Source organism: Alexandromys fortis, unplaced genomic scaffold (assembly GCF_014885135.2).
Source record: "Alexandromys fortis isolate MF-2015 unplaced genomic scaffold, M_Fortis_MF-2015_v1.1 scaffold_124, whole genome shotgun sequence".
Taxonomy (NCBI): Eukaryota; Metazoa; Chordata; class Mammalia; order Rodentia; family Cricetidae; genus Alexandromys; species Alexandromys fortis.
In genome coordinates, this window is record NW_026067995.1 from 3,839,464 (window position 1) to 3,864,886 (window position 25,423).

General features: G+C 46.2%; 1 protein-coding gene across 4 annotated transcripts in view; it reads left to right on the top strand.

Annotated features, from left to right (window-relative positions):
* Window positions 1-10,535: 10,535 nt before the first annotated feature.
* Ssx2ip (SSX family member 2 interacting protein) overlaps window positions 10,536-25,423 on the top strand; it is a 32,067-nt gene continuing 17,179 nt past the window's right edge. For 2 of the 4 annotated variants that reach the window (XM_050160104.1, XM_050160107.1), the window contains exons 1-3: window positions 10,536-10,817; window positions 24,518-24,646; window positions 25,137-25,306. In XM_050160104.1, coding sequence (XP_050016061.1) covers window positions 24,604-24,646; window positions 25,137-25,306 — 213 coding nt within the window. In that variant the 5' untranslated portion in view covers window positions 10,536-10,817; window positions 24,518-24,603. The remainder of the gene's footprint in view (window positions 10,818-24,517; window positions 24,647-25,136; window positions 25,307-25,423) is intronic. The other 2 variants (XM_050160105.1, XM_050160106.1) reach the window with 2 other exon arrangements.

Below are 25,423 nucleotides of genomic sequence, written 5' to 3' on the forward strand. Positions count from 1 at the left end.
ATAGCTTTTCCATGCAAGGATGAAGGCCTCAGCGTCGTTGCTGGAACCCATGTCAGAAAGGTGGGCATGGTAATAGCAACTTGTAACCCGATGCTGGAGTGGAGAGGCAGTCAGATCCCTAGAGCTCGCTGGACAGCCAGTCTAGCCTAATCTGTGGGCCCCAAGATCCCACTGAGATTGAATATGCACATGAACACACTTGTGTGCCCCTGTAACACACGTATACACACACAACCAAAACAGCTAAGAAAGTAAATGATTCTGAACCGCTTTCTTACCTTCCATGTATAATTCTAACATTCTAATTGCCCATTTATGATTTAGATCTTATATGTCCCCCAAAGGGCCATCATATGTTGAAGGCTCACTCCCTAGCTGATGGGGCTATTGTGAGACCGACAAACTTTAAGATGGGGAACAGCTGGGCATGGCAGTATGCATACCTATAACCCCAGCACTGTGTGTCTGTTGAAGGGGTGAAGACAGGAGGAACACAGTGGGGGGCCTGCTCACTGCTACCCTAGTTCCAGTTCAGGAAGAGGAATGAGGTAGAGACAGAGTAACAGAGAAGGATGCCCAACACCCTCCTCTGGTCTCTGTGCACACGGTACATATGCCACACACACACACACATTTTCAAAGAGATGGGACCGAGTTGGAGAAATTTAGGTCCCTGCGCAGGTGCCCTTGCAGGAGGCAATGGGACGCTGCGCCTTCTTCCTCTGCTTCTGTCACCATGAGATGAGCAGATGGGCTAACCACAAGACCCGCGAGGTTGTGCCTTGCCACATTCCCCACAGTGGAGCCAACCCCCAAGTACTGAAACCTTTTTAAAAAGTTTAGTATCCCGGGTAGTTTGTCACACATGGAAAGTTAATGCAAGCCCAACGGTTCTCCTTAATTATTCCATTCGACCATGGCTTTGTAAATAATTCCTACATTGACTTGTTACAGCTGACCACACCGATAGCAGTAAGATGAAATGTCTCAGCCTCCGATCACCTCTTGGGAGTCTGGCTTGCTCGTTACTATTAGGTAGCACTCTTGGTTGGAAGAACAGCAGCCTAATGGTGGCTTGGGACCTTTGTGGTTTACTAAGAAAACACACAGAGGAAAGTGACCCCAGTGGGTCTGAGCTCAGTGACATCACCATGGACCCAGGTGGCAAGGTCAAACCTTTAATCCAGGTAGTGTAGCTCAGAGTTTAACACTGCCATTATTTTCCCTTCCTCAGACACTGGAGTTCCTGTTGTGGACAGAGAACTGTTCTTACATTACTTGGCACACAGTAACCATTTGTAAATATCTGCTAGCCATGAGGTTGGCCCAGGGCATGGTGAAACTGGAGCGCTAGGCACAGAATCAAGTGTTTAAAGATGACTCAAGGTATGCTGGATTGTGCTTCGAAACAGATTTCTGTGTAGCTGGAAGACATTTGGGGATGATGTATAATCTTTTAGTTCTTTGCAAGGCTTTTGCCAGCTGAGCAAAGCTCTATATTTAAATTTTCAAGCCGAAGCCAATAGAACAAACTAAACTACTCTGTTTTTTAAAAAGGCAGGGGCATCTGCTGTTTGGTAAGGTTCCTGTGCATGTGTATGTGTGCATGTGTGTGCATGTATGTGTGTATGGTGGGTGTGTGCTTGTGTGGTGTATGTGTGCACGTGCATATGTGTGTAGCACGCACGTGTGCATGTGTATGCATGTGTATATGTGTGTGCATGTATGTGTGTATGGTGGGTGTGTGCTTGTGTGGTGTGTGCATGCGTGTGTGTGTGGTGTGCACATGTGCATGTGTATGCATGTGTGTATATGTGTGGTGTGTGTGAGAGAGAGCATGCATGGCACAAGTACACACACCTGTGTACTGTAAAGAGGGAAGACTGGAGAAGGATTAGGAGGAGGTGTGTTTGGGGGCTGGTATGAGGGCTAAAGTTAATGTTTTAAGTTTAAATTACTGTGCTTAGGAAATCTACAAAACAAAAATACCTCTGACCTGTAAGCCCCACTTGCCCAAGGCAGATACCTTCGTGGAATGCTGGAAGCTGTTGTTTAAGCCACGTGTTTTCACTTTGTAATCAGGGCTGGTGCCCCAACTGCACATGATGTGCGTGACCATACATAGGTGGGAAGTACATGGGCAGGAAGCATGTTAGAGTGTATCCTTGCCCCCGATTGGACTGGGTGGGATTAGCCTTTATAAACACTATCCTCTGGTGAATTCTCGTGGTTGTTCTCTGGGAATCCCCGGTATGAGCCTGGCCAGTGTACATTGTCCTGGCCAGTATTTAATAAATACTTGCTTCAAATTTGGCTCAAAGACAGTGGTAGTTGTCTTATGTCTTAGTCTTGCTTAATGGGGGTTGACAATGGTTTTGTAAAAGTTTTTTTTGTTTTGTTTTGTTACTAAATTTGAGAGCTCATAATGTTTCAGTTTACACAATTCAAATTATAAGCTGGGCATGACGGTGCACATGTGTAGTGCCAGCTACTTGGGAGTCTGAGGCAGGAGGATCAGTTGAGCTCAGAAGTTCAAGATCAGGCTGGGTGACACAGATGGACTTGATTAAAAGGAAAGTTGTGTTATTCTTCGTATGAACAAGTGCCAAAAACGAGTTTCTGTCAAGAACTTGAGATGTGTGTGAAATGGGAATTTAGATCGGTCCTCTTTAGTGTGCTTGCCATCCATGTGTGAGACGTGTGTGCACACTGTTTTCTGAAGGTAATGCACTTGTCTATTAGAGATGAAGTCTTAGGGGCTGGGAAGGTGGTTCAGTCAGGAAAACAAAGACCTGAATTTGATCCCTAACACCCACATAAAATCCAGGAAAGACATACTCCTGTAACTCCAGTGATTGGGAGACGGACACAGAGGGGTTCCTGGAGTTTTCTGAGCAGTCAATCTAATGAAATAAATGAGTCCCAGGTTACATGGGAGACACTGTCTCAAAATATTAGGTGACAGTCACCAAAGAAACACACTTGATGTCAACTTACGGCTACTACATGCACACATGCACATACACACACATGAATGTCCACACATAGGTGTACACCCTTGAGCACACACACAACACACACACACACAGTCCAAGAAATCTCTGGTGGTACCAAACCATCTCTCTAAGATATATTTTATCAATTGTTTGATTTGTGTGTGATCTAGTTTTGCATGATCTTTTAAAGTTAACAACTCCTCCATCTTGAGACCACTGGTAAGCCGGGAAGCACTGTTAGTGTCTGCTAAGACTCATCAGGGATTCTGACTCGGATTCTTTTCATAAGTCACAGGGTAAAACACTCTCAGCAACCAGACCGAAGTCTAAAGTGCTAAGTAGGGAACGCCCAGGCATCCACCTGTGGGGCAGGGTGGAGCCTTCATGTAGGAATAGTTTGTTTTCCTGGGGCGTTTTTAACTGGACCAATAGGAGTAGGCATTATCTGTTTTTCTTCCAAACACAGCCCTTTTAAAGCAGTGTTCACAGTCACTTCAATTAGGCCTACTGATGGCCCAATTTCTGACCAAGGGACTGGTCAGAAAGACATTTTTGTTACTACAGCATGATGTCACCAGTCCATGATGATAAGTAGGAAATCAGGTCCCTTTAAATTACAGCTGTATTTTAGACTGTTTTGTTGTGTGGTGCTGGGGGTGAGGCTGTGAACCTTGTACATGCTAGGACAAGGGTTCTACCTCTGAACCCAGCTCTTGGACTGGCCTTCCTTCCTTCCTTCCTTCCTTCCTTCCTTCTTCCTTCCTCCTTCCTCTTTTGTTCCCTTTCTCTCTCACTTTTCCCTTTCCTTTTTCTTCTTTCTTTTCTTTTTTTCTTTTTCTCTTAGGATTACCCAGTTGGCAGAATTAAGATTGTCCTAAAGTTCTACACCCATTGGTCTACTCCCTTGTGAACGATTCCCTGGCAGAGAAGACTAAATTCCCTTGGCTCTTGAACTCTGACCATATTGCTTTAAACTGTTCTCACAAATAAAATGACCATAAACACAGAAGCAGTATCCAGCAAGACTTAAGTTTACCCACCCTACTGTCGTCAAAAATGTCATCTTGGCCAGAACCCAGGAGTAATGGAAGCAGGACTATTAACAGAAGTGACTCAGCCCGTAGTCGTGTCTGTTCCAGCACACACGCAGGCTCTGACAAGCAATGCGCTTCAGTGGATCCAGAGATCATTGCTTATTGAACAACCCAGATGGTATGCAGAGGAACAGAAAGCCTTGGGGCGTTGGCCTGTTACTACCGGCTCTGAGTCTGCAGGCCAGAAGCTGTGTGTCTGACTGCTCATTCGCTTGAGTTATTTGAAATACTTGTCTTTGCGAAAGTCAGATGAATTGAATTGTGGGTGGTTCAGAAGCTATTTCAACAAAATTAAGATATTTTAAAAACCACAATAATACCTACCTCTAAAATTTTTTGCATACCAGTAGTAAGATGAAATGCAAGGTGTTCCCCCACACACACCTGCCTCTTGCCTAATCACAACAGTTGGTTAGTGGGGGCTTAGTGCAGCCATCAGAGATGAGGCTACAGAAGTGAACCTGATGAACATGGCCCCCGCCCTCCTGTTATATTCTAGTGGGAGGAGACAGAGCACAAGCAAGGAAACAAACTGAGAAGACTGCTCTACATTCAGGTGGGCTCTGAATGAGGGAAAAGAATCAGTGTCGAGCCTTTGAGGGAAGAAATCTCCAGAAATATTGTTACAGTTTGACTTGTCCAGAGGCCAACAGCTTTGTCCCAGATACTGACAGTATGGGGCCGCGGAGCAGCTTTGGTGTGGAGGACATAGTAGAAAGGTGGTTACCAGGGATGTGCCCTCGAAGGAGAATGAACACTGGCCCGTTCCTCCCTACCACCCCACGACTTCCCAGCCCTGCTTTGTTTTCTGGCTATCTCAAAGTGAGCATCTTTGTTCCATGGGTGCTGCCCACCATGATGCTCAGCCTTGAGCCAGCCCCAGAGCAGCAGGCTAGCCCGCAGTGGGCTGCAAGCTCTCAACTCTTGAGACATGATAACCTTCATTACTTTTAAAGGTATGTCTGGTATTTTGTCTCAGGGACAGAAAGCTGAGATAATGATTGAGGGGTAGGTGCAAGAGGCCATGGAATTTATAGGGGGCCTCTTTGCTGGCACTTTCTGTAGTTGGGATTTTCTTTGGGCCACTAATCAACTCCTAAATAAAGACACAGAGACTTATTAATCATGAATGCTCAGCCTTAGCTTAGGCTTGTCCCACTAACTCTTTTAGCTTAATTTAACCTGTTTCTATTCATCTATGCTTTGTCTTGGGGCCTTTTATCTTTCTTTAATTCTGTACATCCTACTTTCCTGCTTCCTCTGTGTCTGGCTGGTCCCTGGCATCACTTTTTCTTTCTTCCCCCAGTCTAAATTCTTCCTCCTACTTACTCTCCCTGCCTGGAAGTGCCACCTACACCTTCTCCCTAGCTATGGACTGTTCAGCTTTTTATTAGACCAATCAGGTGCCTTAGGCATGCAAGGTAAAACAGTAACATGTCTTTACATAATTAAATAAATGCAACACATCTTTACATAGTTAAACAAATGCAATACATTGTTCCATAGTTAAACAAATATTCTGTAACAACTTTCTCTGCTGAATAAGAAGCTCCAGAAAAGCTGGGAGGTGGTGGTGCACTCTAATCCCAGCACTTGGGAGGCAGAAGTGGGAGGATCTCTGTGAGTTCGAGGCCAGCCAGCCTGGTCTACAAGAGCTAGTTCCAGGACAGGCTCCAAAAGCTATAGAAAAACCCCAAAAAAGAAGTTTCACAAAGGTAAGTTCAGCTTAAGCCGAGTGTGATAGAGTGCAAGGTTCATTCCATACTAAGTATAATGGGAAATAATTAATGTCCTAGAGTTCAGAATCTGGGAATCACGAGTAGTCTCAAGGAGAGTATCATGTTACATGCTGAGGATACAGATGTGAGCCAGATCTCTGGTGGATGTACTGATGTCACTGCTCAAAGTGTTTACTTTGAAATAGAAAACTCTCACCTGAACAGTCATCAGGTACTGAAAACCAACCAAAAGTCCCAGGCTTTGAGAACACAGCAGACGTGGTGACTCTCGCTTTGGTCTAGAGGACCAAACAAGCAGTCAGAAGAAATGGTAAAGTATGGTTGATGGTTAGAAGTGAGCAAGGAAATGGATATTTGGGAACTGGAAGGAGTATAGTTAGGCCTCAAAAGATAGTGGCATTTGTGTAAGCTTGAGAAGGGGAGAGGTACGCAATCCAATGCTTAGATGAAGCACTTGAACACAAGGATGTTCAGTGCAGTGGTCCTAAGGCAGTAGTGTGCCTGGTAAGGCTGAGGAACAGCGAGGGAGATGGGAGTTAGCTGCTAGCAGGCTGTAGGATAGAAGGTCAGAGTGCTGGAAAGACGTGTATGGAAAGGGGCAGGTCACTAGAACCTCGTAGCTAGAAAACATTTTGGCTTTAATGATGAGTATAAAGTCAAAGTTGAGTGATGTGGGATGGCCTTTTGTATATGGGTTGCTTTATTGGTTGATGAATAAAACTGCTTCAGCCTATGGCAGGGCAGAATAGAGCCAGGCGGGAAATCTGAACAGAGATACAGAGAGAGAGAGTGGGCAGTCAGGGAGATGCCATGCTGCTGCCAAAGCCAAAGACGCCAGAAAACCTTACCAGTAGGCCACAGCCTTGTGGCAATACATAGACCAACAGAAATGGGTTCATTTAAGATATAAAAGTTAGCCAGGAATATACCTAAGCTATTGGCCAATCAGGTGCCTTTTAGTGTTGTGATTACTCTAGTTTCTGTGTGATTATTTGGGTCTGGACAGCTGGGAAACAAAAGCGCAGTCTCTGCCTACAGCGATGTTTTATAAGAATTTTTCTAAATGAAGGTGAATCGACCACAGGGGGACAACAGTGAACGCTTTCCTGTCTGGAGAGGAAATCAGCTTGAGTAAATCTGAGAAGAAACCAATCGACCAAGCCTAAGGGAAAAGGCTTCTGACCGGCTGGCACGAGAGCAAGCTTCCTTAGTGCCCTCCTCCCTCCTCCTATTCCGCACCGACCAGAAGCATGTCCTGTGCTCAGCCCCTCCATCAGTCCCTGAGAAAGAGGAACAGAGTGCAAATGTTTAGATCAGTGGCTCTCAAAGGATGATCTGTGGCACACTTGAAAGGGTTGCCCCAAAAATCCTCCACAGGGGGTCTATGAGTTCAAAGTTACTTCTAACACTAAGGCATTTTGCCTTTCTCACTTGGAGTGTACAATGGGGTGTTCCAGATCCTTCCAGAAACAGCATCACAGACAGGATGTAGAAACAACCTGAAAATCTGTTATGCCTTCTATTGTCTTTGCATGTAAAGATACTTGCATGTTTTTAAATGCCAGCAAATTTTAAAGTAACAGATGTTCGTTAAAAGCCTGCTATTTATGTTGACATTGCTGCTTAGGGATTTTTGTTTTTTATTTCCATAGTACGGTATTTATCCACAGATGCAGCCTATGCAAAGGGAAGTTTGGGAGACCTTGGTACTTTACTGTGTGAAGCAGGTCCCGAGACACAAAGGCTGAAACCTCTCATTTATTCAGACAGGTTGAACTGACTGACTTAGCTAACCCAGGAGTGAGTGCTCCCCGTTTCACTGCCAGAATGACAGGGTAAAGATGAAGCCTTAATTGCTCTTTTAAAGAACAAATTCATATTATGATGTTTTCTTGAGAGAGGAAAAAGAGTGACATTTTGGTGGAAGAGTGGACAACAGAACTTTAAGAATGTCTCTTGGGTGCAGAGGGAGCAACCACACCCCATTAATGGTCTGATTTAGGGAGCAAGATAATCACCGGCAGTAATTAGTTTCTCGCTAGCTTCAGCCATGCATCCCAAAGCATCTTGCTATGTTTCCGGCTGTCATTCATGTGTATTCAACATCTAGTCCATCTCTCTCTTCTTATATCCAGTATTTCTTTTTTTAAAAGCAAAGAGCCTTTATTTTAATCACGATAGTATTTCCTTTTTTATTGAAAAGAAAAAAAAATTCCGCCTCCTCCCAGCCTCCCATTTCCCTTCCCCTCCTCCCACCCTTCTCCCCCTCCCCCCACTTTTCTCCTCTTCCCTCTCCAGTCCAAAGAGCAGTCAGGGTTCCCTGCCCCATGGAAAATAAATCCAAGGTCCTCCCCCCTCCATCCAGGTCTAGGAAGGTGGACATCCAAACTGGCTAGGCTCCCACAAAGCCAGAACATGAAGTAGGATCAAAACCCCGTGCCATTGTCCTTGGCTTCTCATCATCCCTCATTGTCCGCCATGTTCAGAGAGTCTGGTTTTATTCCTTGCTTTTTCAGTCACAGTCCAGCTGGCCTTGGTGAGCTCCCAATAGATCAGCCCCACTGTCTCAGTGGGTGGGTGCACCCCTTGTGGTCCTGACTTCCTTGCTCATGTTCTCCCTCCTTCTGTTCCTCATTGGGACCTTGGGAGCTCAGTCTGGTGCTCCAGTGTGGGTCTCTGTCTCTATTTCCATCCATCACCAGATGAAGGTTCTATGGTGATATGCAAGATATTCATCAGTATGGCTATAGGATAGGGTCATTTCAGGTTCCCTATCCTCAGCTGCCCAAGGAACTAACTGGGGACATCGCCCTGGGCACCTGGGAGCCCCTCTAGGTCCAAGTCTCTTGCCAACCCTAAGATGGCTCCCTTAATTAAGATATGTGCTTCCCTGCTCCCCTATCCAACCTTCCTTTATCCCAATCATCCCGTTTCCCCAAGTTCCCCCCAACCTCCCCTTCTCACTTTTCTCTCCCCATCTCCCCTTACCCCCCTCCCACCCCACCCCCAAGATCCCAATTTTTGCCCGGCAATCTTGTCTACTTCCCATAACCAGGAGGATAGCTATATGTTTTTCTTTGGGATCACCTTCTTATTTAGCTTCTTTAGGAGATCAAATTATAGACTCACTGACCTTTATTTATCTCTAGAAACCAATTATGAGTGAGTACATCCCATGTTCATCTTTTTGGGTCTGGGTTACCTCACTCAGGATAGTGTTTTCTATTTCCATCCATTTGCATGCAAAATTCGAGAAGTCATTGTTTTTTACCGCTGAGTAGTATTCTAATGTGTATATATTCCACACTTTCTTCATCCATTCTTCCATTGAAGGACATCTAGGTTGTTTCCAGTTTCTGGCTATTACAAACAATGCTGCTATGAACATAGTTGAACAGATGCTTTTGTCATATGATAGGGCATCTCTTGGGTATATTCCCAAGAGTGGTATTGCTGGGTCCAGGGGTAGATTGATCCCGAATTTCCTGAGGAATCGCCACACTGATTTCCAAAGTGGTTGCACAAGTTTGCATTCCCACCAGCAATGGATGAGTGTACCCCTTCCTCCACATCCTCTCCAGCAAAGGCTATCATTGGTGTTTTTGGTTTTAGCCATTCTGACAGGTGTAAGATGTATATCCGGTATTTCTGCGCCTTGATCTTCCATCTAGGATTGAGGGTACGTGTCGTCCTCATTTCTCTCTCTGGTTCTTTGGTGACCGTGGCGTGCATATTTCTTGTTCTCTTTTTGTCCTTGCTCTCAGGAGTCACTTAAAAACCCAAGACTGTTTTTCTCCTCCAGTAAACCCCCGGCCAGAACCCCACCACCTCGCCCTTTACTGGGATTTCTCCATATAGGTTCTTCCTTTCCTCGGGGGAATTTTAGGCAGACACGGTAGGGAGGGGCAGGGGGATTTGGCGCTGTGCCGGTTATATGTTTTCTCTGCACTCACCGCGTGGATCTAGGGAGTTTTTTCATCAACTTACAGTTCACAGGTGCCATTTCTTAGTTTTCCCCTTGCAGCTGTCTCCTCTCTAGGCCCGATTCTTCGCCTAGTTTGATTTTTTTTTTCTCTGTTTTACTCACATCACCCAGGCTAGCCTCGAGCTCCCACTGTACTCGAAGATGACCTTGAACTTCAGTTCTGCGGGACCACAGACGCGCACCCTCACGTGCCTGCGCGACGTGAGCGGTCTGGGGACTGAACCCAGGGCTTCACCGACAGTATCCTGGCCCCTAGTTTTACACGGATTTTGTACCATGGACACGTTCTGCACTCAAGATTCCCGAGGCCACTACCTCCCTCCGCCAGGGCCTGACCTCATTTTGGGTGCCCTTCGGTGTCTCTCCATTCTGGCGAGCGCACCCGGCTCTCCTGGGAGCCCCACTTTTGCTCCTTGAGGAGCCTTGGGGTTCGGGGGGCGGCTCGGAGGCCGGGCTCTAAAGAGGCTAGGACCCTCCCCCTGCCCCCGCGGAGAGCTGGGGGGCGGGGAGCCGCGGCCGGGTGAACCCGGGCGTAACAGGTGCGGTGGCCGCAGCTGCGCCGGGGAGAGCCGCTCGGCGGCCTTCGCTCGGGGGTTTTCGGAGGCTTCGCCCTCTCCGAACCAATGCGGGTCGCGGTTGTTCGTCGCCTGGCAACCGGCGGAGCCAATGGGCGGCGCCAGCGCGGGGCGGGGTGGGATGGGCGGCCGCCGCGGAAGGCGGCGAGAGGCCGGCAGGGCGGGCTAGAGGCTGCGCGGAGCTGCGGGCCGGACGGGGGAGCCGCTGCGTGCCGCCGCGGGTGCCGGCGGGCGGGCCCGCGGGCTGCGGGAGGCGCGAGCCGCTCCCGGTGCGGTGACGGTGAGCGGCGGGATTGTGACGCGCAGCCGGGGAGGCCACCGGGCTGGACGTGGGCGCAGGCACCGGGGCTGGCGCTCGGCGGGCTCGGCGCGGCCGTTGCGGCGGTTGGAGAGCGTTGCTGCCCGCCGCCTGCAGCGGGAGGTGCGTGGTAGGTACCGGGGTCTCCCCGCGCCCTTGCGGGATGTGACGCGGGCGAGCACGGGCGGGGTCTGCTCGGCGCGCGGGCTCGGCGATTTCTCAGAGGCTACCACAGGACTTAGCGAGTGGTCCACGGCTGCTGCAAGGGAAGGTGCTTCGTCGTGGTCCAGCCCCACGTTTAGGGGGAGAACTTGCATCATCGCCCCGGTAGGCTTGCTTGAGAAGTCATTTGGCCTCGGGTTTCTCAGTGCAGTTCAGTGAACGGCGAGCTCTGGTCAGCATGCATTTCTCCTAGTGCAGATCCCCGGGTTATGCAAGTCACCTGGGCCCAGGAAATAAAACTTGCCAAATAATTCCTCATCAGCACCAGTAGAGGAATCTTGGCATTAACACCCGCAGTTCGGGCTCCTTAGTCCTGAGTGTCAGACTAATAAGCGGGGACGCTGATGCAGTTGTGAGAGCTGGGATTTCCTTCTAGAGTCTAGAATCTAGACAGTATGGAAGGTGGAGGGTTCCCCAGCCCAAGGGTGAGAGCTTCCTGGATTTGAGGTTTGCTTCCATTCGGGTTAGAGTCCAAGCTGGGAGTTACATGAGAATATTGCTGCCGTGGAACCGTTGAGCTGGAAGGAGACCCTTCTAGCCCATGATTTAGTCTCGAGCTGGAGAGGTCTGTATATGATATGACATGTTTACAAGCCTGGATAAAGTTTGAAAAGATCTGGATTAGAAACATGCTGTCTTGAAATTTGAACAGTGGCAGATTTGTAAACTTCAATCCAGCCAAACTTAACCCGTCCAGTCTCCCTCCTCCAGGAGAGCCCGTGGGCCCAGGGAGTTGACAGCGTTCATTCAGACTAAACGAGTCTGAAAAGCGGTGACACTTCGTCCCCCGCCTGGTGTGCATGAAAGTCCCTCACACAAAATGGTTCTCCGCGAGGAGGATTAGGAATGGATAGAATTCAAACCAGGGCTTTTTTGGTGCCTGGTGGGGCCTCTTCAGCTTAGTCATCTTACACTCATCCTTCCCCCATTCCCCATCTGTACAGTGAAGATAATAAGGGCCAGGGATTAAGTAACCGGGTGAAGAGCTTGAAGAAGCGGAGACGCGGTTATTCTAGGTGGGAATGTGGAGCGCTCTCCATAACACAATGAGGCTTGTGACAAGGCTTGTGCCTAGCATCTGGACCTGCTGAGGCAGGTATATATGAAACAGGAAGGTTAACTGTAGTTTTTAATTTGTTTTGTTTCAATACCAGAGGCCTCAAACCTAGCCCAATCAAATTATGTATTTGGGTTCTCTTAAAACCGGATAAACCAGCTCTTTGGGCCAAACTGCCTAGGATTCAGATTTTGTGAAAGTGTCCTCATTTAGCGTTCAGTTAGAGAGAAAGACTTTCCACCGCGATTTGAATTCATGTTTGAATTGGAACAGTAAAGCCTAGTGTAGCCCTCATGCCTTCTATCCCGTTTACACAGGCACTGAGGCAGGAGAATAACTTGAGTTTAGGAGTGCCAGCAGCCAAAGTGGGACGATGTACTGATGCTATTTAAAAAGAAACAACACCCCTTCATTCTGAAAGCCCTCACCCCATCCCTTGGGGTCCCAGACCCAGGACCAGGCATACTTTAGGCAAGTGTTCTATTGTTGAGCCAAATGCTCCTTTATCCTGAAGCTGGGTTGGTTGCTCTGTCACTCAGCCCCAGGTAGCTGGGGTTATTGTCCTGTGACACTAGGCCCAGCTACTCTATCTTTTATAATAGCTGTGAGCACAACTTGTTGACAGCCTTTTGTTCCTAAGAAGAGGCAGTGTCTTGGGTAATTATGGCCCCCTAGTAATGAGCATACCTCTTACCTTAAAATCACAGGCTTATGGGATGAGAGAGTGGAGAAATACGGCATTCATTTCATTATTGGTAACGGAAAACCATAGACTCACCATTTGATTCCGGTCCAGGATTCTATATAGCGTAGAGCAGATTTATTATGTTAATAAATATATTCTTTCAATAAACATCGGGCACTCAGCGGCTACTGCCAGGCCTAAGGCTGAATACTTTGTACTTAGGGACTTTTCTGTGTGGGGAAGGGGAAAAGGCAAACATGGGAGGGCTTTAGAAAGGCATCTCAGCCGTGTCCTGCCAGGCGCTCACCAAGCATCAAATAGGCGCAGGTTACAGGTGGCTGCTGGAGCTGCGGGAGCCATCGGAGTCCAGACAGTGCTGTGAGCCTTGACCAGAAGGCAATAGGAATGTCTAAACCGTTTTACTGGGGGTTCTGTTGCTCCTGACATGGTAGAGTATGTTCACCCACATCAGTAAGTGGGACTGTCTGTGGGACTGTAGACCTCGATGGGTCAGGGACTGCCAGAAAGTAGCCGCTTTTCACAGGACACTTATCTGGAGCTCACAGAAACCTTAAAAAAAAAAAAAAAAAAAAAAAAAGCAATGGTTCCTCACAAGCAGGTTTGAATCAAGCTTTTTTCGTTGGCCTCCAGTTCACAAATAACACCACCAAATTTATTATTATGAAAGCTTGGGCATTAGCTTAGGCTTGTGTCAACTAGCTCTTAAAACTTAAATTCATCCATATTTTTTAAACCTATGATCCACCACGTGACTTTTACCACTCTCCCATTGTGTGTCCTATTCATTCTGGTCTGGCTGGCATCCCTGGCACACCTAGATTCCTCCTTATGACTTCCTTCCTCTCTGCCTGGAAGTCCCTCCTCTCCTCTGCTGCCTAGGCCAATCCAGTAGCCATTCAGCTTTTTATTACACCAGTGACCCCAACACCTCTTCACACAATGTGCAAACAGCACGCAACACAGGTCCTGTGGAACTGTCTTCTGTTGCTGGCTGGGTGGCAAAGCTCCAGAGTGGTGAAGATGCTGCCCACCAGTGGGCCACAGTCAGAGCACCGGGCAGAGCCTGAGAGATGGAGGCCCAGAAATGCCAGGGAAGCAGTGCGGGGTTCAGAGACGAGCATGTGAATGAATAGGAGTTCTTATGGAAAGAAAACAGAATTGTCTGGTGGCAGTCTGGAGTGCTCTGCATGCCTCTCCTCCCTCCCTCGCCACGTTGCTGTTCTTATGTTTGTCGTTGACGAGGAGGGATGGTGACAGTGACCTACTCCATGAGGCTGTGCTGGTTGCATAAGTGTGTGTTTGGAGCATGTCCTATGTGACAGGTGCTTGTAATTAGCCAGGCCTGGTGGCACAAGTAAAATCCTTGCCTCCTGGAGGCTGGGAAAGGAGGATTCCAAGTTCAAGGCCACCCTGGGCTCCTAGGTAATCCCTGTCTGAAAAAAAGTAAAGCAAAGACCTAAATGTGATTCAACACAAAATCCTAAGTTCACTTAAAATAAGAAATTTGGGTGAGGTTTTTTGAATTTTGTTTTGTTGTAACTGGATTGTGTAGTTCTCGTGGGTGAACTTTGTGGATGGTGTTATTTCACAATGTCAAAGGTTGGCTGTGACTGCCCTCCACTTCAGTCCCCATTGAACACTTCTGTATGTTCTGTCCTGATCTTGTCTCTACGCATCTACCCAAACCCAGTTTCATTAACTTTATCCCTCTTCCCAGAATTCTCCTTGTCCTGCCTCTACTTCCTACCTGGTCATCCCGCCTATACTTCCTGCCTGGCTACTGGTCAAACAGCATTTATTTAAAATACAAGTGGCAGGGTACAGACCATTGTCCCACAGCATCTTCCATCAGAGTTAGGACTGTACCTCCCCAGTCGTCTCCTGTGGCCATCTACGGAGCGGGGGATTTAGCCAGCAAGCCACGTGTGGCATGTGCTGGAGTTGTAGCAAGCCACGTGTGTCCCGTGGTCGATGCTGGGATTGTCATCCTCTCCATTAGCTAGCATTACATAAACAGATGGTACACGCCTTCTTTATTCTTACTCCTCGCATTATTTGACAGTCTCTGCATAGCTTCATAGATCTCTGAAACTGAAGCCAGAGTCCCTGCTCTTTACACTTTTCAGGGAAGATATAAAACAGTTGACTCCCAGAACCCTTGAATCAGTGTGCCCCATGGCCAGAAGGACTGGAAGGAATTTCAAATGATTTTCAGTGTGATGAACAGTATGCATTCTTAGAAGTCTGTAAAGGACTTCAGCTGCAGAGTGAGCTAGTTTGTATTCTGTGGTTTCTGTGTGGGTCACATGGCATGGGTGAGCGCACACACAGCATGCATGTGTCTCACATGTGGGTCATTGGGTGCTTTCCCCCTTTTGTTTGAGACATGGTTACTGCTCTGGAACCTTGCACATACTGATGAAAAAACTAAAGAGAGAGATTACGTACTTCATCTAGATATTGATCTACACCTGTAAACCTGGAGGAATAACAGACCGCCACAGCATTCTCAAATCCTCACACATCCTGAGTGAATGATGGGCATTCTGGGAGCATGTCTCAGCATTATAAAACAACATGGCTAATGACGGGTCCTTAAGGGACCACCCTTGGACCTGCCTGTCTTTGCCTATGTCTTCCAGCACCTGGCTTTCCCATGGGTTCCTGGAATCCAAACTCAGGTACTCAAGGCTCCGGAGACAAACTCTGATCACACATTCTTTTGTTAATTTGTTTTATTTTAATAATAAAGCACCATTGAATACAAAGAAGGATGTTGACAGTACCTCTCTGTAACTGTACCTCGACAGCTCTGCGGTCTGATCTTCAGGCAAGCTTTAGCTGTTGGATCACAAACAAAATACCAACACACACACACTTTAAAAAGTTTGTGAGAAGCCGGGCGGTGGTGGCACACGCCTTTAATCCCAGCACTTGGGAGGCAGAGGCAGGTGGATCTCTGTGAGTTCGAGACTAGCCTGGTCTACAAGAGCTAGTTCTATCCCTCCTCCTTCTTCCATAAGGCAGTGACCACTGAATCCTGCATCATTCATGTGTCTTGTAAAATGCAGATTTATCACATTTGATTTCCAGAGTCATAATAAAAACCAGGTGTTCATGCCCTGTCTCTTGGAACAATCTTTTTGTGGTGTATGCTTTATAATTCATGTTGTGTGTCCCTAGGTTTTCAATGGCTGGCTGCATTACAGCCCATCTTGGGAGTAGGTCCCACTTTTCCCTTCTGCCATTGGAGGATGAGTGCCTGGGTTATAGTAGGGTCATACCCTGAGCTGCGCTCTGCTGCTCACAGACCTGCTCCTGGAGTCCATGTGTGCTACAAAGTCTCTCATACAGACCGCAGCAATAGTCAGGGCTGTTTGAGGACTGTACCTACAGCACGAGGGCCCTGCTGCCTGTGCTAGAAGGAAGTGACTTTCTGACAGCCACTTTTGGCGAGAAGCATCACTAAAATTGTGTCATCACATGAAATCTTTTATCATAATTTGCATCTCCACACTATTTTATTCAGCCTTTGCCCAATTGGGAGCTAGGATTAGAATCCTGTCTTTGGTGAAGTTCTTACAGAAAGAGATTGCTGTTTTACATTTCAGGGCCAGATGGCCAAGGGAGAGGCTGTGTGGACTGGGACTGGAATCCTGGCGCGGCTCTCTGCTCCTCATTAGCCCTGTGAACCTGGATGCATTATCTAACCCATCTGCCTTCATTATCCTGTGCATGGAAAGGCGTTCCTGCTGCATGCAGGGACGCAGTGGGGTGGACTTGGAAGCGTGTGAAGCGTTTAGACCAGTGTCCTGTGTTCTAACTGTACTTTGCTTAGTTCTACACCCGGTGTCTAATTAAGTTCTTGCAGCAGACTTAAGAAATAGTGTGACCCTTACCATACAAGCGAGGAGACCAGCTTGCAGAGATGGCTTGTGGGAAGGGACTTAGAATAGGATCTCAGATGTGGGACCAGGCCTAGGATGCCATCATGCTGCGTTCCCCAACTGCAAATCTTCCTGATAGCCATAAAGTCAACATGAGGGCTGGTTTCTAGCATAATAATAGCAGGTTTCTAGTTTGGGCCCTTCTGGTATGGTAGTACTAGTTCCTTTGTCTGTGTAGGTTCTGCACGCTCACTGGTAGCATCACTGGACTCTTATGGAGTTTACGTCTGTGGAAAAAAAATATATATACATATATATAGTCCTAGTCCATACAGGGGAAATAATTCAGGGCTTAAATTTGTAAAACTAAGAGGTTGGATTTAGTGTGTTTCTGTACCTGCAGTTAGCAGAGCTGTTTGTGATGGAATGAAAAGCTATAGTCTCCTCTGGAATGAAATTATAATTAAAGGTGTTTCTCAGATTGTCAATAATCAATTTCATTTTTGAGATTGGTGATATAAATACGGCATGCTGATGACTGAGTCTTCAGGCTCTGTGACTGCATTTAGAAGATGACTAATGTTTAAGGATTTAGTTTTAACAATTTTATTTTCATATTCCAACAATCTGGTAACTCAATTTGGTGATATTTTAGCAGAAATGTTAGTGAGCTATCTAAAAATGGTGTGCAGTATTTAGAAGGCCAGCTGGCACCATGTCACTGTGTTCCTGGTCATGGAAAGCTGTTATTTTCTGACACTTGATGGGTGTCTATTGTAGAATCTGGATTAGGTAGGCATTGTGTCTTCTCAAGCTTGGATTGCAAGTCAGCTTAGAAAGAACACTTAGAGAATGTACGGTGTAAAGAGGCCCATGCCATGAAGGTGGGGTTTCTGCCACGTTCGTGTTCCCTTTGTAGATACAGGACAGATCTAGGGTGACCATGGCAGCAGAAAGGGCACTGGCTAGCACGTCCTCAACCATCGGCTCTGCAACTGCGTCTTCCCATTGCCGCTCTGTTTCTTTCACATTGGCCAGCATGGACACACCGCCTTGTCGTGCGCTGTTCATCCATTACTGCCCGTCATTTATGGGTGTATTTGGGTAAGCGTGTAGCTGCAAAAGATGGAATGGATAAGAATATGAGAGATCAAGCCAGGCGGTGGTGGCGCACGCCTTTAATCCCAGAACTCGGGATGCAGAGGCAGGCGGATCTCTGTGAGTTCGAGGCCAGCTTGGTCTAGTTCCAGCTAGTTCCAGGACAGGAACCAAAAAAGCTACGGAGAAACCCTGTCTCGAAAATCCAAAATAAAATAAAATAAAAGAATATGAGAGATCAGAGAAGAGAGTTGGTGGCTGCACTAGCAGAACTGTGTTGGTCCTCAGGTCCATGAGTGGAGATGTGTGGAGCCCTGCTGTACCTCAGGCTACAAAGACGGGCATTTCCTACCTCTCCAGAAGCCTATGGACTAGTAGGGACCCATCCAACATGATTGCAGAAAGGTTAAGTAGGAGATTCTAGTCACCATAAGTCCACTCATTTGTAGTTCCTGGTATCATTTTTGTGCCGTTTCATCAAGATGTATTTAAATTAGTTTTAGAGAGGACATAGAAATGTAACTTCTTTTTTAAAAAAGAAAAGTCATCTATTACTGAATAACAAATTATTGCAGTTTACCAGCTTAACACAGCAGGCCTGTGTCATCTCATGGCTTCCATATAGCAGGAATCTGGGACAGCTTAGCTGAATTCCTCTGGCTCAGGCTCTCATCAGGGGCCATCATCTAGGTGTTAGCCAGGGCGCAGACAAAATCCACCTTGAACTTGCTCCTGGCTCTCGGCAAGCCCCGTGTCCTTTTGGCCGCAGATGTCAGGTCCTTGTCACGTTGGCTGTCAGGCTACTCACAGTAGGACATCTCACTTGGTCCAGAAAAGAACCTGACAGAGTGAAGAAAAAGCTGAAATGGAACCACACATTCATAGCCTGATTTTCAAAGTGAAACCGTATCATGTTGTCTATACTGTTAGAAGCTGCTCACTAGACACAGCCCTTACCCAGGAGCAGAATGACCCAAGGCTGTCCCAGCAAGAACGGGACTCTTAGAGACTGCTTGCACCAGAACTCTACAGATTGTTGATTTGTTAAGAACCCAAGTCTTTAGAGAGGATAGCAAACTTCTCTGGTGGAAAGGCTGGGTATAATTAATCAGAACTCAAAATGTTTGTGGGAAATGTCTTAGTTTTGATGTGCAGAGACAGTTTACAGGCTTGCCTAGATTTGAGACCCAGTTCTGCAGAAATGGTGTTCTCCAAGTGAAGTCACTTAAAATTGATGAAAAGGACTCAATCTTAATGACACTGGCTAGGCACACCTCTTTCTGAATCTCGGCAGTTGTAGATGGTTCCCATGCATACTGTTTAAGGTGGTGGGAGAAAGAAAGGGGCCCAGAGTGCCAAAAACAGAACCATAGCCTTAGGCATCCTGTTGAGCCCTCTGATGCCTAGTGTCCATCCCAAACAGAATGATGAGTTTGGGAAATCTTTCTTTCCAAAAAAGCGTTCCTTCTGGGATGGATGAAGAAGGCACAGTAGAAATGTGGAAGCAGGTCCGTGAGTCCTCAGGTCCCTGTGTAAAAGGTGCTGATCCCTGCGCTACACCAGGACTTGGCTGCAAAGATAGAGCAACATTAAGTGCAATGTCTCACTGTTTCCTGGTCTTCCTTCCGGATTCTACCTAAGAAATTGTTACTAGATCACTCTTAAGCTTAGCATAGTTACTTTTCCAGAAGGCTAGAGAGCCCTTGTTATGTTTGTGTGTGAAGGGCACAACATTTTCACCCAGAACCACCTCGAAAGTGGTGATGTAACCTTTTTACTGAAGTTATTGCTATTTTCTGAAAGTAATGTAATTTTCTCTTATGGAGACTATTGATCGGAATCTGTGTTAATTCTCCCACAGGAGAGTTCATTAGATGTCTTTACGTGCTGCCAGCAGGATAGTAAGATGGTTTCTCTCTGGTGTGAAGAAGAGAAGAAATTTTGTTTTGTTCTGGGGATGAAACCCAGGGCCTCCCATTCTAGGCAATGCTCTTTGATTGAACTATGCCCCAGGCTGAGAGTGCTGATGTTCTCACTGGTCATATTGTAGGTTTTGTCCCCTATACATTTTAGATGAATGAAATGGACTTTGTGTTATGTAAGTTATTGATATTTCAGTCAAAGTGTGCACATGGACCTCACCTGTCTCGGAGTCTGGATGGCTCTCCCAGCTAGTTGTGCATGCACACAGTGAAAAGGATGTTAGAAAAGGCCAGGATCCAGATCACGTGACCCGAATTGTTACTGCCAACTTTTCCCCTATTTTGAAATGTCAGTAATACTGTGGGCATAGCCAAGCCTGTGATGGTGCGATTTGTCATGGGTTGTTGCAGTCTCGTACAACTGTTTGCTTGATTGTGGTCCATCTGTAGTAGGAACTTTTGCTCCAGCCCCAGCTTTGTGACAGACCTTGCTCACTTTTGGTACTCCCACACTGTAGTGGGTTTGCGGTAGTGTGAGGCTGTGTAACACGGAGATGCCCTGATACTGTTTTCTTTGAAATTAGCCTTAATTTATTTTAAAATCATTAAAATAAAATCTTAAATTGAGCTACAATATAGTTTGTGTGAACTAACCTCTTGGGTTTTCCAGACAAGGTACATTGCCCTTTCTTGAAAATAGCTGGTAGAGTAACTTCTCCCAAGTCTCATGGTGTATAATTTGGTCCATCCTTAGATTGCATGGTTTGTGTGTGCGTTCGTGTGTGTGTGTGTGTGTGTGTGTGTGTGTGTGTGTGAGAGAGAGAGAGAGAGAGAGAGAGAGAGAGAGAGAGAGAATGAGAACAGGATAGGACAGGAAACAACTCACAGGCTAAACTTGTAGATGCTGAAGAACTAAGTCCAGGCACAGAGGCCTTCAGTCTTATGGAGCAGGTGAGTGCTCTTGGTCTGTGAGTCTCTGTGAGTGAGAAAAGCCATGCAGCTCTTTTCTCTCACCTGCAGATACTGTAACAAAACGAGCAAGCCTTCCTGGAAAGGAGCTGGTCTGTTCTTGTGTCTCCCCAGCCCTGCGATTACAGGGGATTAGGTCACTGCTGCTTTCCATGTGGACAGCCGATTACAGTGGATTAGATCTGCCCAGCGTCTACGTGGACACGAGTTTCCAGGGCTTCTGAATCTCTGTCCCCCTTTCCTTGAGAGCAGTGGTGCATTTATTTCTGCCTGTCTAAGAATCCTGTCACTTACACCAGACAGAGCTGTGTCTAGGCCATGATTGTGATGAACAGTTGTAGATGTGAGTACACATCCACAAAGGACTGTCTAGTGGTAAAGACCCACTCTGAATGGACAGCCACATCCCATAGGCTGGCGTTATGCAGAGATTGAAGGAGAAGGCCTGCTCATGTGGATACTAACATTCCCACAGTACCCACCTTGTCTTTCTCTCTCTGCTCCTCCCCCACCACCAGTGATGTAGCTGCTCTACATGGCCACATCTTCCCTCCCTCTCTCTCTAGTAGGCTGAAATCTCTGAGACTGTGAGCCCAAACAGCCCTCTGTCTGTCTCCGATAGTTGGTCATGGCAATGAGGAAAAGGAACACAGCGAACTCACACTGTTCACTCCATGTACCAAGCAGTGTGGTAAATACTTCATGCATTGCCTCATTTAAGGAGTCACACTGAAGTACATGTCACCATTATGAGACATGATCAGTGAAAAACATACCCAAATGTAGTAGGAAGGCTGCTTGTTCGTTTTCTGGCTGCCCAGGCTCCTGAAATAACCACACAGAAACTGTATTAATTAAATCACTGCTTGGCCAATTACTTAAGCATTATTGCTAGCTAGCTCTTACATCTAGAATTAACCCATCTCAATTATTTTATATTTTACCACAAGACTCGTGGCCTACCAGCAAGGTTTCAGCATGTCTGTCTCTGGTGGCAGCTCGATGGTTCTCTAACTCCTCATCCTTTCTCCCAGCATTCCATTTAGTTTTCCCTGCTTACCTCTATTCCTGCGCAGGCCCAAGACAGTTTCTTTATTAACCAATGGTATTCACAGCATACAGAAGGGAATCCCACATCACCCAAAAAAAGCTGTCACCGATAGGTGGGTTTGTTTACTTTTGTGTTTTGCTTAGAGCTGTGTCCCTTAGTCCTAAAGTCAAGTTAACGTGTTTTTCTTACCTGATGCAGACTCATCCTCATTACATCTCCGCCGCTTCCAGGTGTTTGTTTCTGTGGCTGGACCTGTGCTGTTGCAGTAACCTTGTTAGCGTCCCCAGCCTTTTCTGCTGATTCCTGTAGTTTGCCCAGAGTACTAACAGTGATGCTGCTTGCAGCATAAAGGAGCCCATGTTACTTTCCTGCTTTGGGCAGCTTCTGCAGCTTCTCATGCAGTCAGAAATCCAGCTTGCTGCCCTCCAGCCTTGCTCGCTGTGCACCAGGCACACCGGCCTTCTGGCTTTTTCTTGCCAAGTTCAATTTTGTTTCAGGTCTTTGTACTTTCTGTTTCCCTTGTCTTGGGACTGACTCCATAGTACTTAAGTCTCTTATCAAATGTCACTCTCTTGTGTGAGCTGTGACAGGTAAACAGCGTAAAGGGAGTGAAGATTTATTTGGGTTCAGAGTTTCAGAGCTTTCCATCTGTGGCTGACTGGTGCTGGCCCCACTGTGGCAGGCCTGAGGTGTGGCTGAGCATGCGTGAGAAGCACACAGTAAAACACACGAGCTTTCCTTGTCACTGATGGAAGAGGGCAGAGCACTTCTCACCCCAGAAACTGATTCCTCTAGGTTCCACCCCTGACGTGTCCAGTACCTCCCAAATAGTGCTTCTAGCTGGGAACCTAACCTTTAGCTAAAGAGCCCCTAAGGAACATCCATTTGCAAACTGGAACTGGCACATCACTGTGTAACTTTCCCTGACTGATCTAGATTTTCCCTACCCAACACTTTGATGTTGCCGAGCTTGTTTTCTTTGTAGCTCTAATCACTCTGAGTTCTACTTGCTTCTGTAGTGTGTCCTGCTCACCTTTCTCAGAAGGTGAACTCTAGAGAACTCAGCCTCCCTTGTGCCTAGAAATTGTGCTTGCTGTGTAGTGGGAGCTCAGGTCACTTAGGGTGAGGGGAGGCTTTGATCTACCCTCACTAAATCATTAAATATTCAGAGAAGAATTAGTGGTCACGGCCCTATAGCCTATGCTATACTATTATATGCTATGATATACGTGATACACTATGATAAACTTAATTTGACTTGTTAGATGGTGAGTTATAGCTTATAGCAAAGAGTATAGAACTTACACATACAACTTAATGAATTACGTGTGTTCCCATGAATTGAGCCTCAGATAAGGCTGCATTATACCCCCTCACTCCCTCTTCCCATGGAATAAACTGCATAATGTTTTATAATTAGCCTCTAACATTTAAAAATTGGAAGATTTCCTGTAAAAGTGAAGAACATCTTTAAAAATTGAAAGAGCCTCCAGCCCAGGGGCAGCCTCTTGACTGCAGTTTGCTGTGCTGAGAAGCAGCTGCCCACAGTGTCCCACGTGTCCTCCCATTTGCCCACACCCTCACCTCCTGCCTTCGCCTGACCTGGAAGTCTGTTGCCAGTTATAATTTCATTTGAATTGCTTTTCTTGTGGTTGAAATGTGTCTCATCTGTTGAAAGGTGGAAGCAAGAATAGTAAACGAAAGTCCCATCTTAATTTAGTCCACTACTCATTGTATTTCTAGCCTGATATTCCTTAGCCATTTTTAATTCTGCAGCTTTGTTTAAATCTGTACAATGTTCTATTGGATGACCAGTTTTCTGTGGACACGTTTTTGCTTTGATTTTCCATATTATGAACAACACCCTGTAGCTAAATCTCTGTGCACATCATCTTCTGAGGATAAACTTGTGAGCAGTGTTTCCAAATCCATGTTGCCAGCTTTGCCCCTTGAGTGTGAGATGGTGTTGCCTAAAATGCCACACATAGAATGTTTCTTCCTTACCCCGAGCCAGACTGGGGCTCAGAGTATAAAAGATTTCACCTTCTCATATATATAAACAAGAATTGTTCTTGGGGCCAGATTGTGGCACACGCCTTTAATCCCAGCACTCAGGAGGCAGAGGCCTGCAGATCTCTTGAGTTCAAGGCCAGCCTGGTCTACAAAGTGAGTTCCAGGACAGCCAAAACTACACAGAGAAGCCCTGTCTCGAAAAACTTAAAAAGAAAAAAGAGTTGTTCTTGGATGTGATGCAGAAATATTTCCTATTAGAGTCCTATACCCTTAGAGTCAGATCGGGTACCATGTGTCTTGGGAAATCTCTAACCTGGATACAAATACATATTATTTGTATTGCACTCATGCAGGTACACACACACACACACATACAGAGCCTGTGTGTCTCTGTGTTCTAGTTTGCATTTTTGTTGATGTAATTAAACATCCTGATGAAAATCATCTTTGGGGAAAGTGGGTCTATTTGGTTTATAATTCCAGGTTATGGTCTATCATGTGGCAGGTCAGAGGTGGGAGCCTAGACAGCTGGTCACAGAGGTGGGAGTCTAGGCAGCTGGTCACAGAGGTGGGAGTCTAGGCAGCTGGTCACAGAGGGGCACATAAATGGACTACAGAGCTGGCTCCGTAGTTAAGAGCCCTTGGTGCCATTGGCAGGGGCATGGATTCAGTTCCCAGCACCCACATGGTGGCTCACAACCATTTCTAACTCCAGTTTCAGAGGACCCGATGCCCTCTTCTGACTTCTATGAGCACCAGACATGCATATGGGGCACATGCAAATTCAGGGAAAACATTTATCTGCATAAAAAATGAAATGAAACTCAAAGAACGTACAAGCTATTTTTTTGCTCTCATTGGGTCTCACCTTTTAAATTTGACGCCTCTGTCCCTTGCTTCCTAAGGAGATGCTCACGTAGAGCGCCAGAAGCCCTTGTACATGTTTCAGCACTGAACCACCTCCTCAGGTATCTTGGCTCTGGAAATTGCTATGGGAGATTGGATGACTGTTACAGATCCCAGTCTGTGTGCAGGTAATTGAGTCCGAACAGCAGACACCATCACAGAGGGATTAATGAGAAAACCACAGACATGGCAGATGTGATGTCAGCTATCAGTGGTTAGCATGCACCCATGTTCATTTCCAGTAAAGTTATAAAAAGCCAAGTGGGCAATAGATTATTTATTACCATTTTTGAGAGACATTTTACACATTTGAAATACATGTTTTGACTCCTTCAGTCTCTAACTCTTTGAGTCACATACACTGAATGGCACGGACAAGTATGTTTTTCCTATTTTTATAAATCAATAGTGGAAGTTAAGCTGTGAATCCATTTTAACATATCTACCAAGAAAGAGCATTAATGTAATGTGTCATGTTCTCATCTTTGTAAAAAGTAAAAATGTATATATATAATTTCACACAAAAGTATTTTGCTCTAATTTTATGTGTAATTCAGAATCTTTGGTAATAGAGATTATGGTAGTTTTTTAATTGCTTGAATGCTTTTTTATTTTCAGAAAGCAAAAATCTCTCTCAATATACCTCAGAAACAAAGATGTCCCCATCAAGTTTATACTCCCAGCAAGTGCTATGCTCTTCAATACCTTTATCAAAGAATGTGCATGGTGTTGTCAGTGCCTTCTGCACAGAAGAGAACATTGAACAAAGCATATCATATCTTGACCAGGTAATGTTTTTTTTTTTTTTTTTTTGGTAAAAAGAGCATAAGTCATGTTATATACCAGAAAATATCAAAGCTACAAGAAAAGCATGTGCCAACCTGAGTGTGTCGTTATGTAGTGGC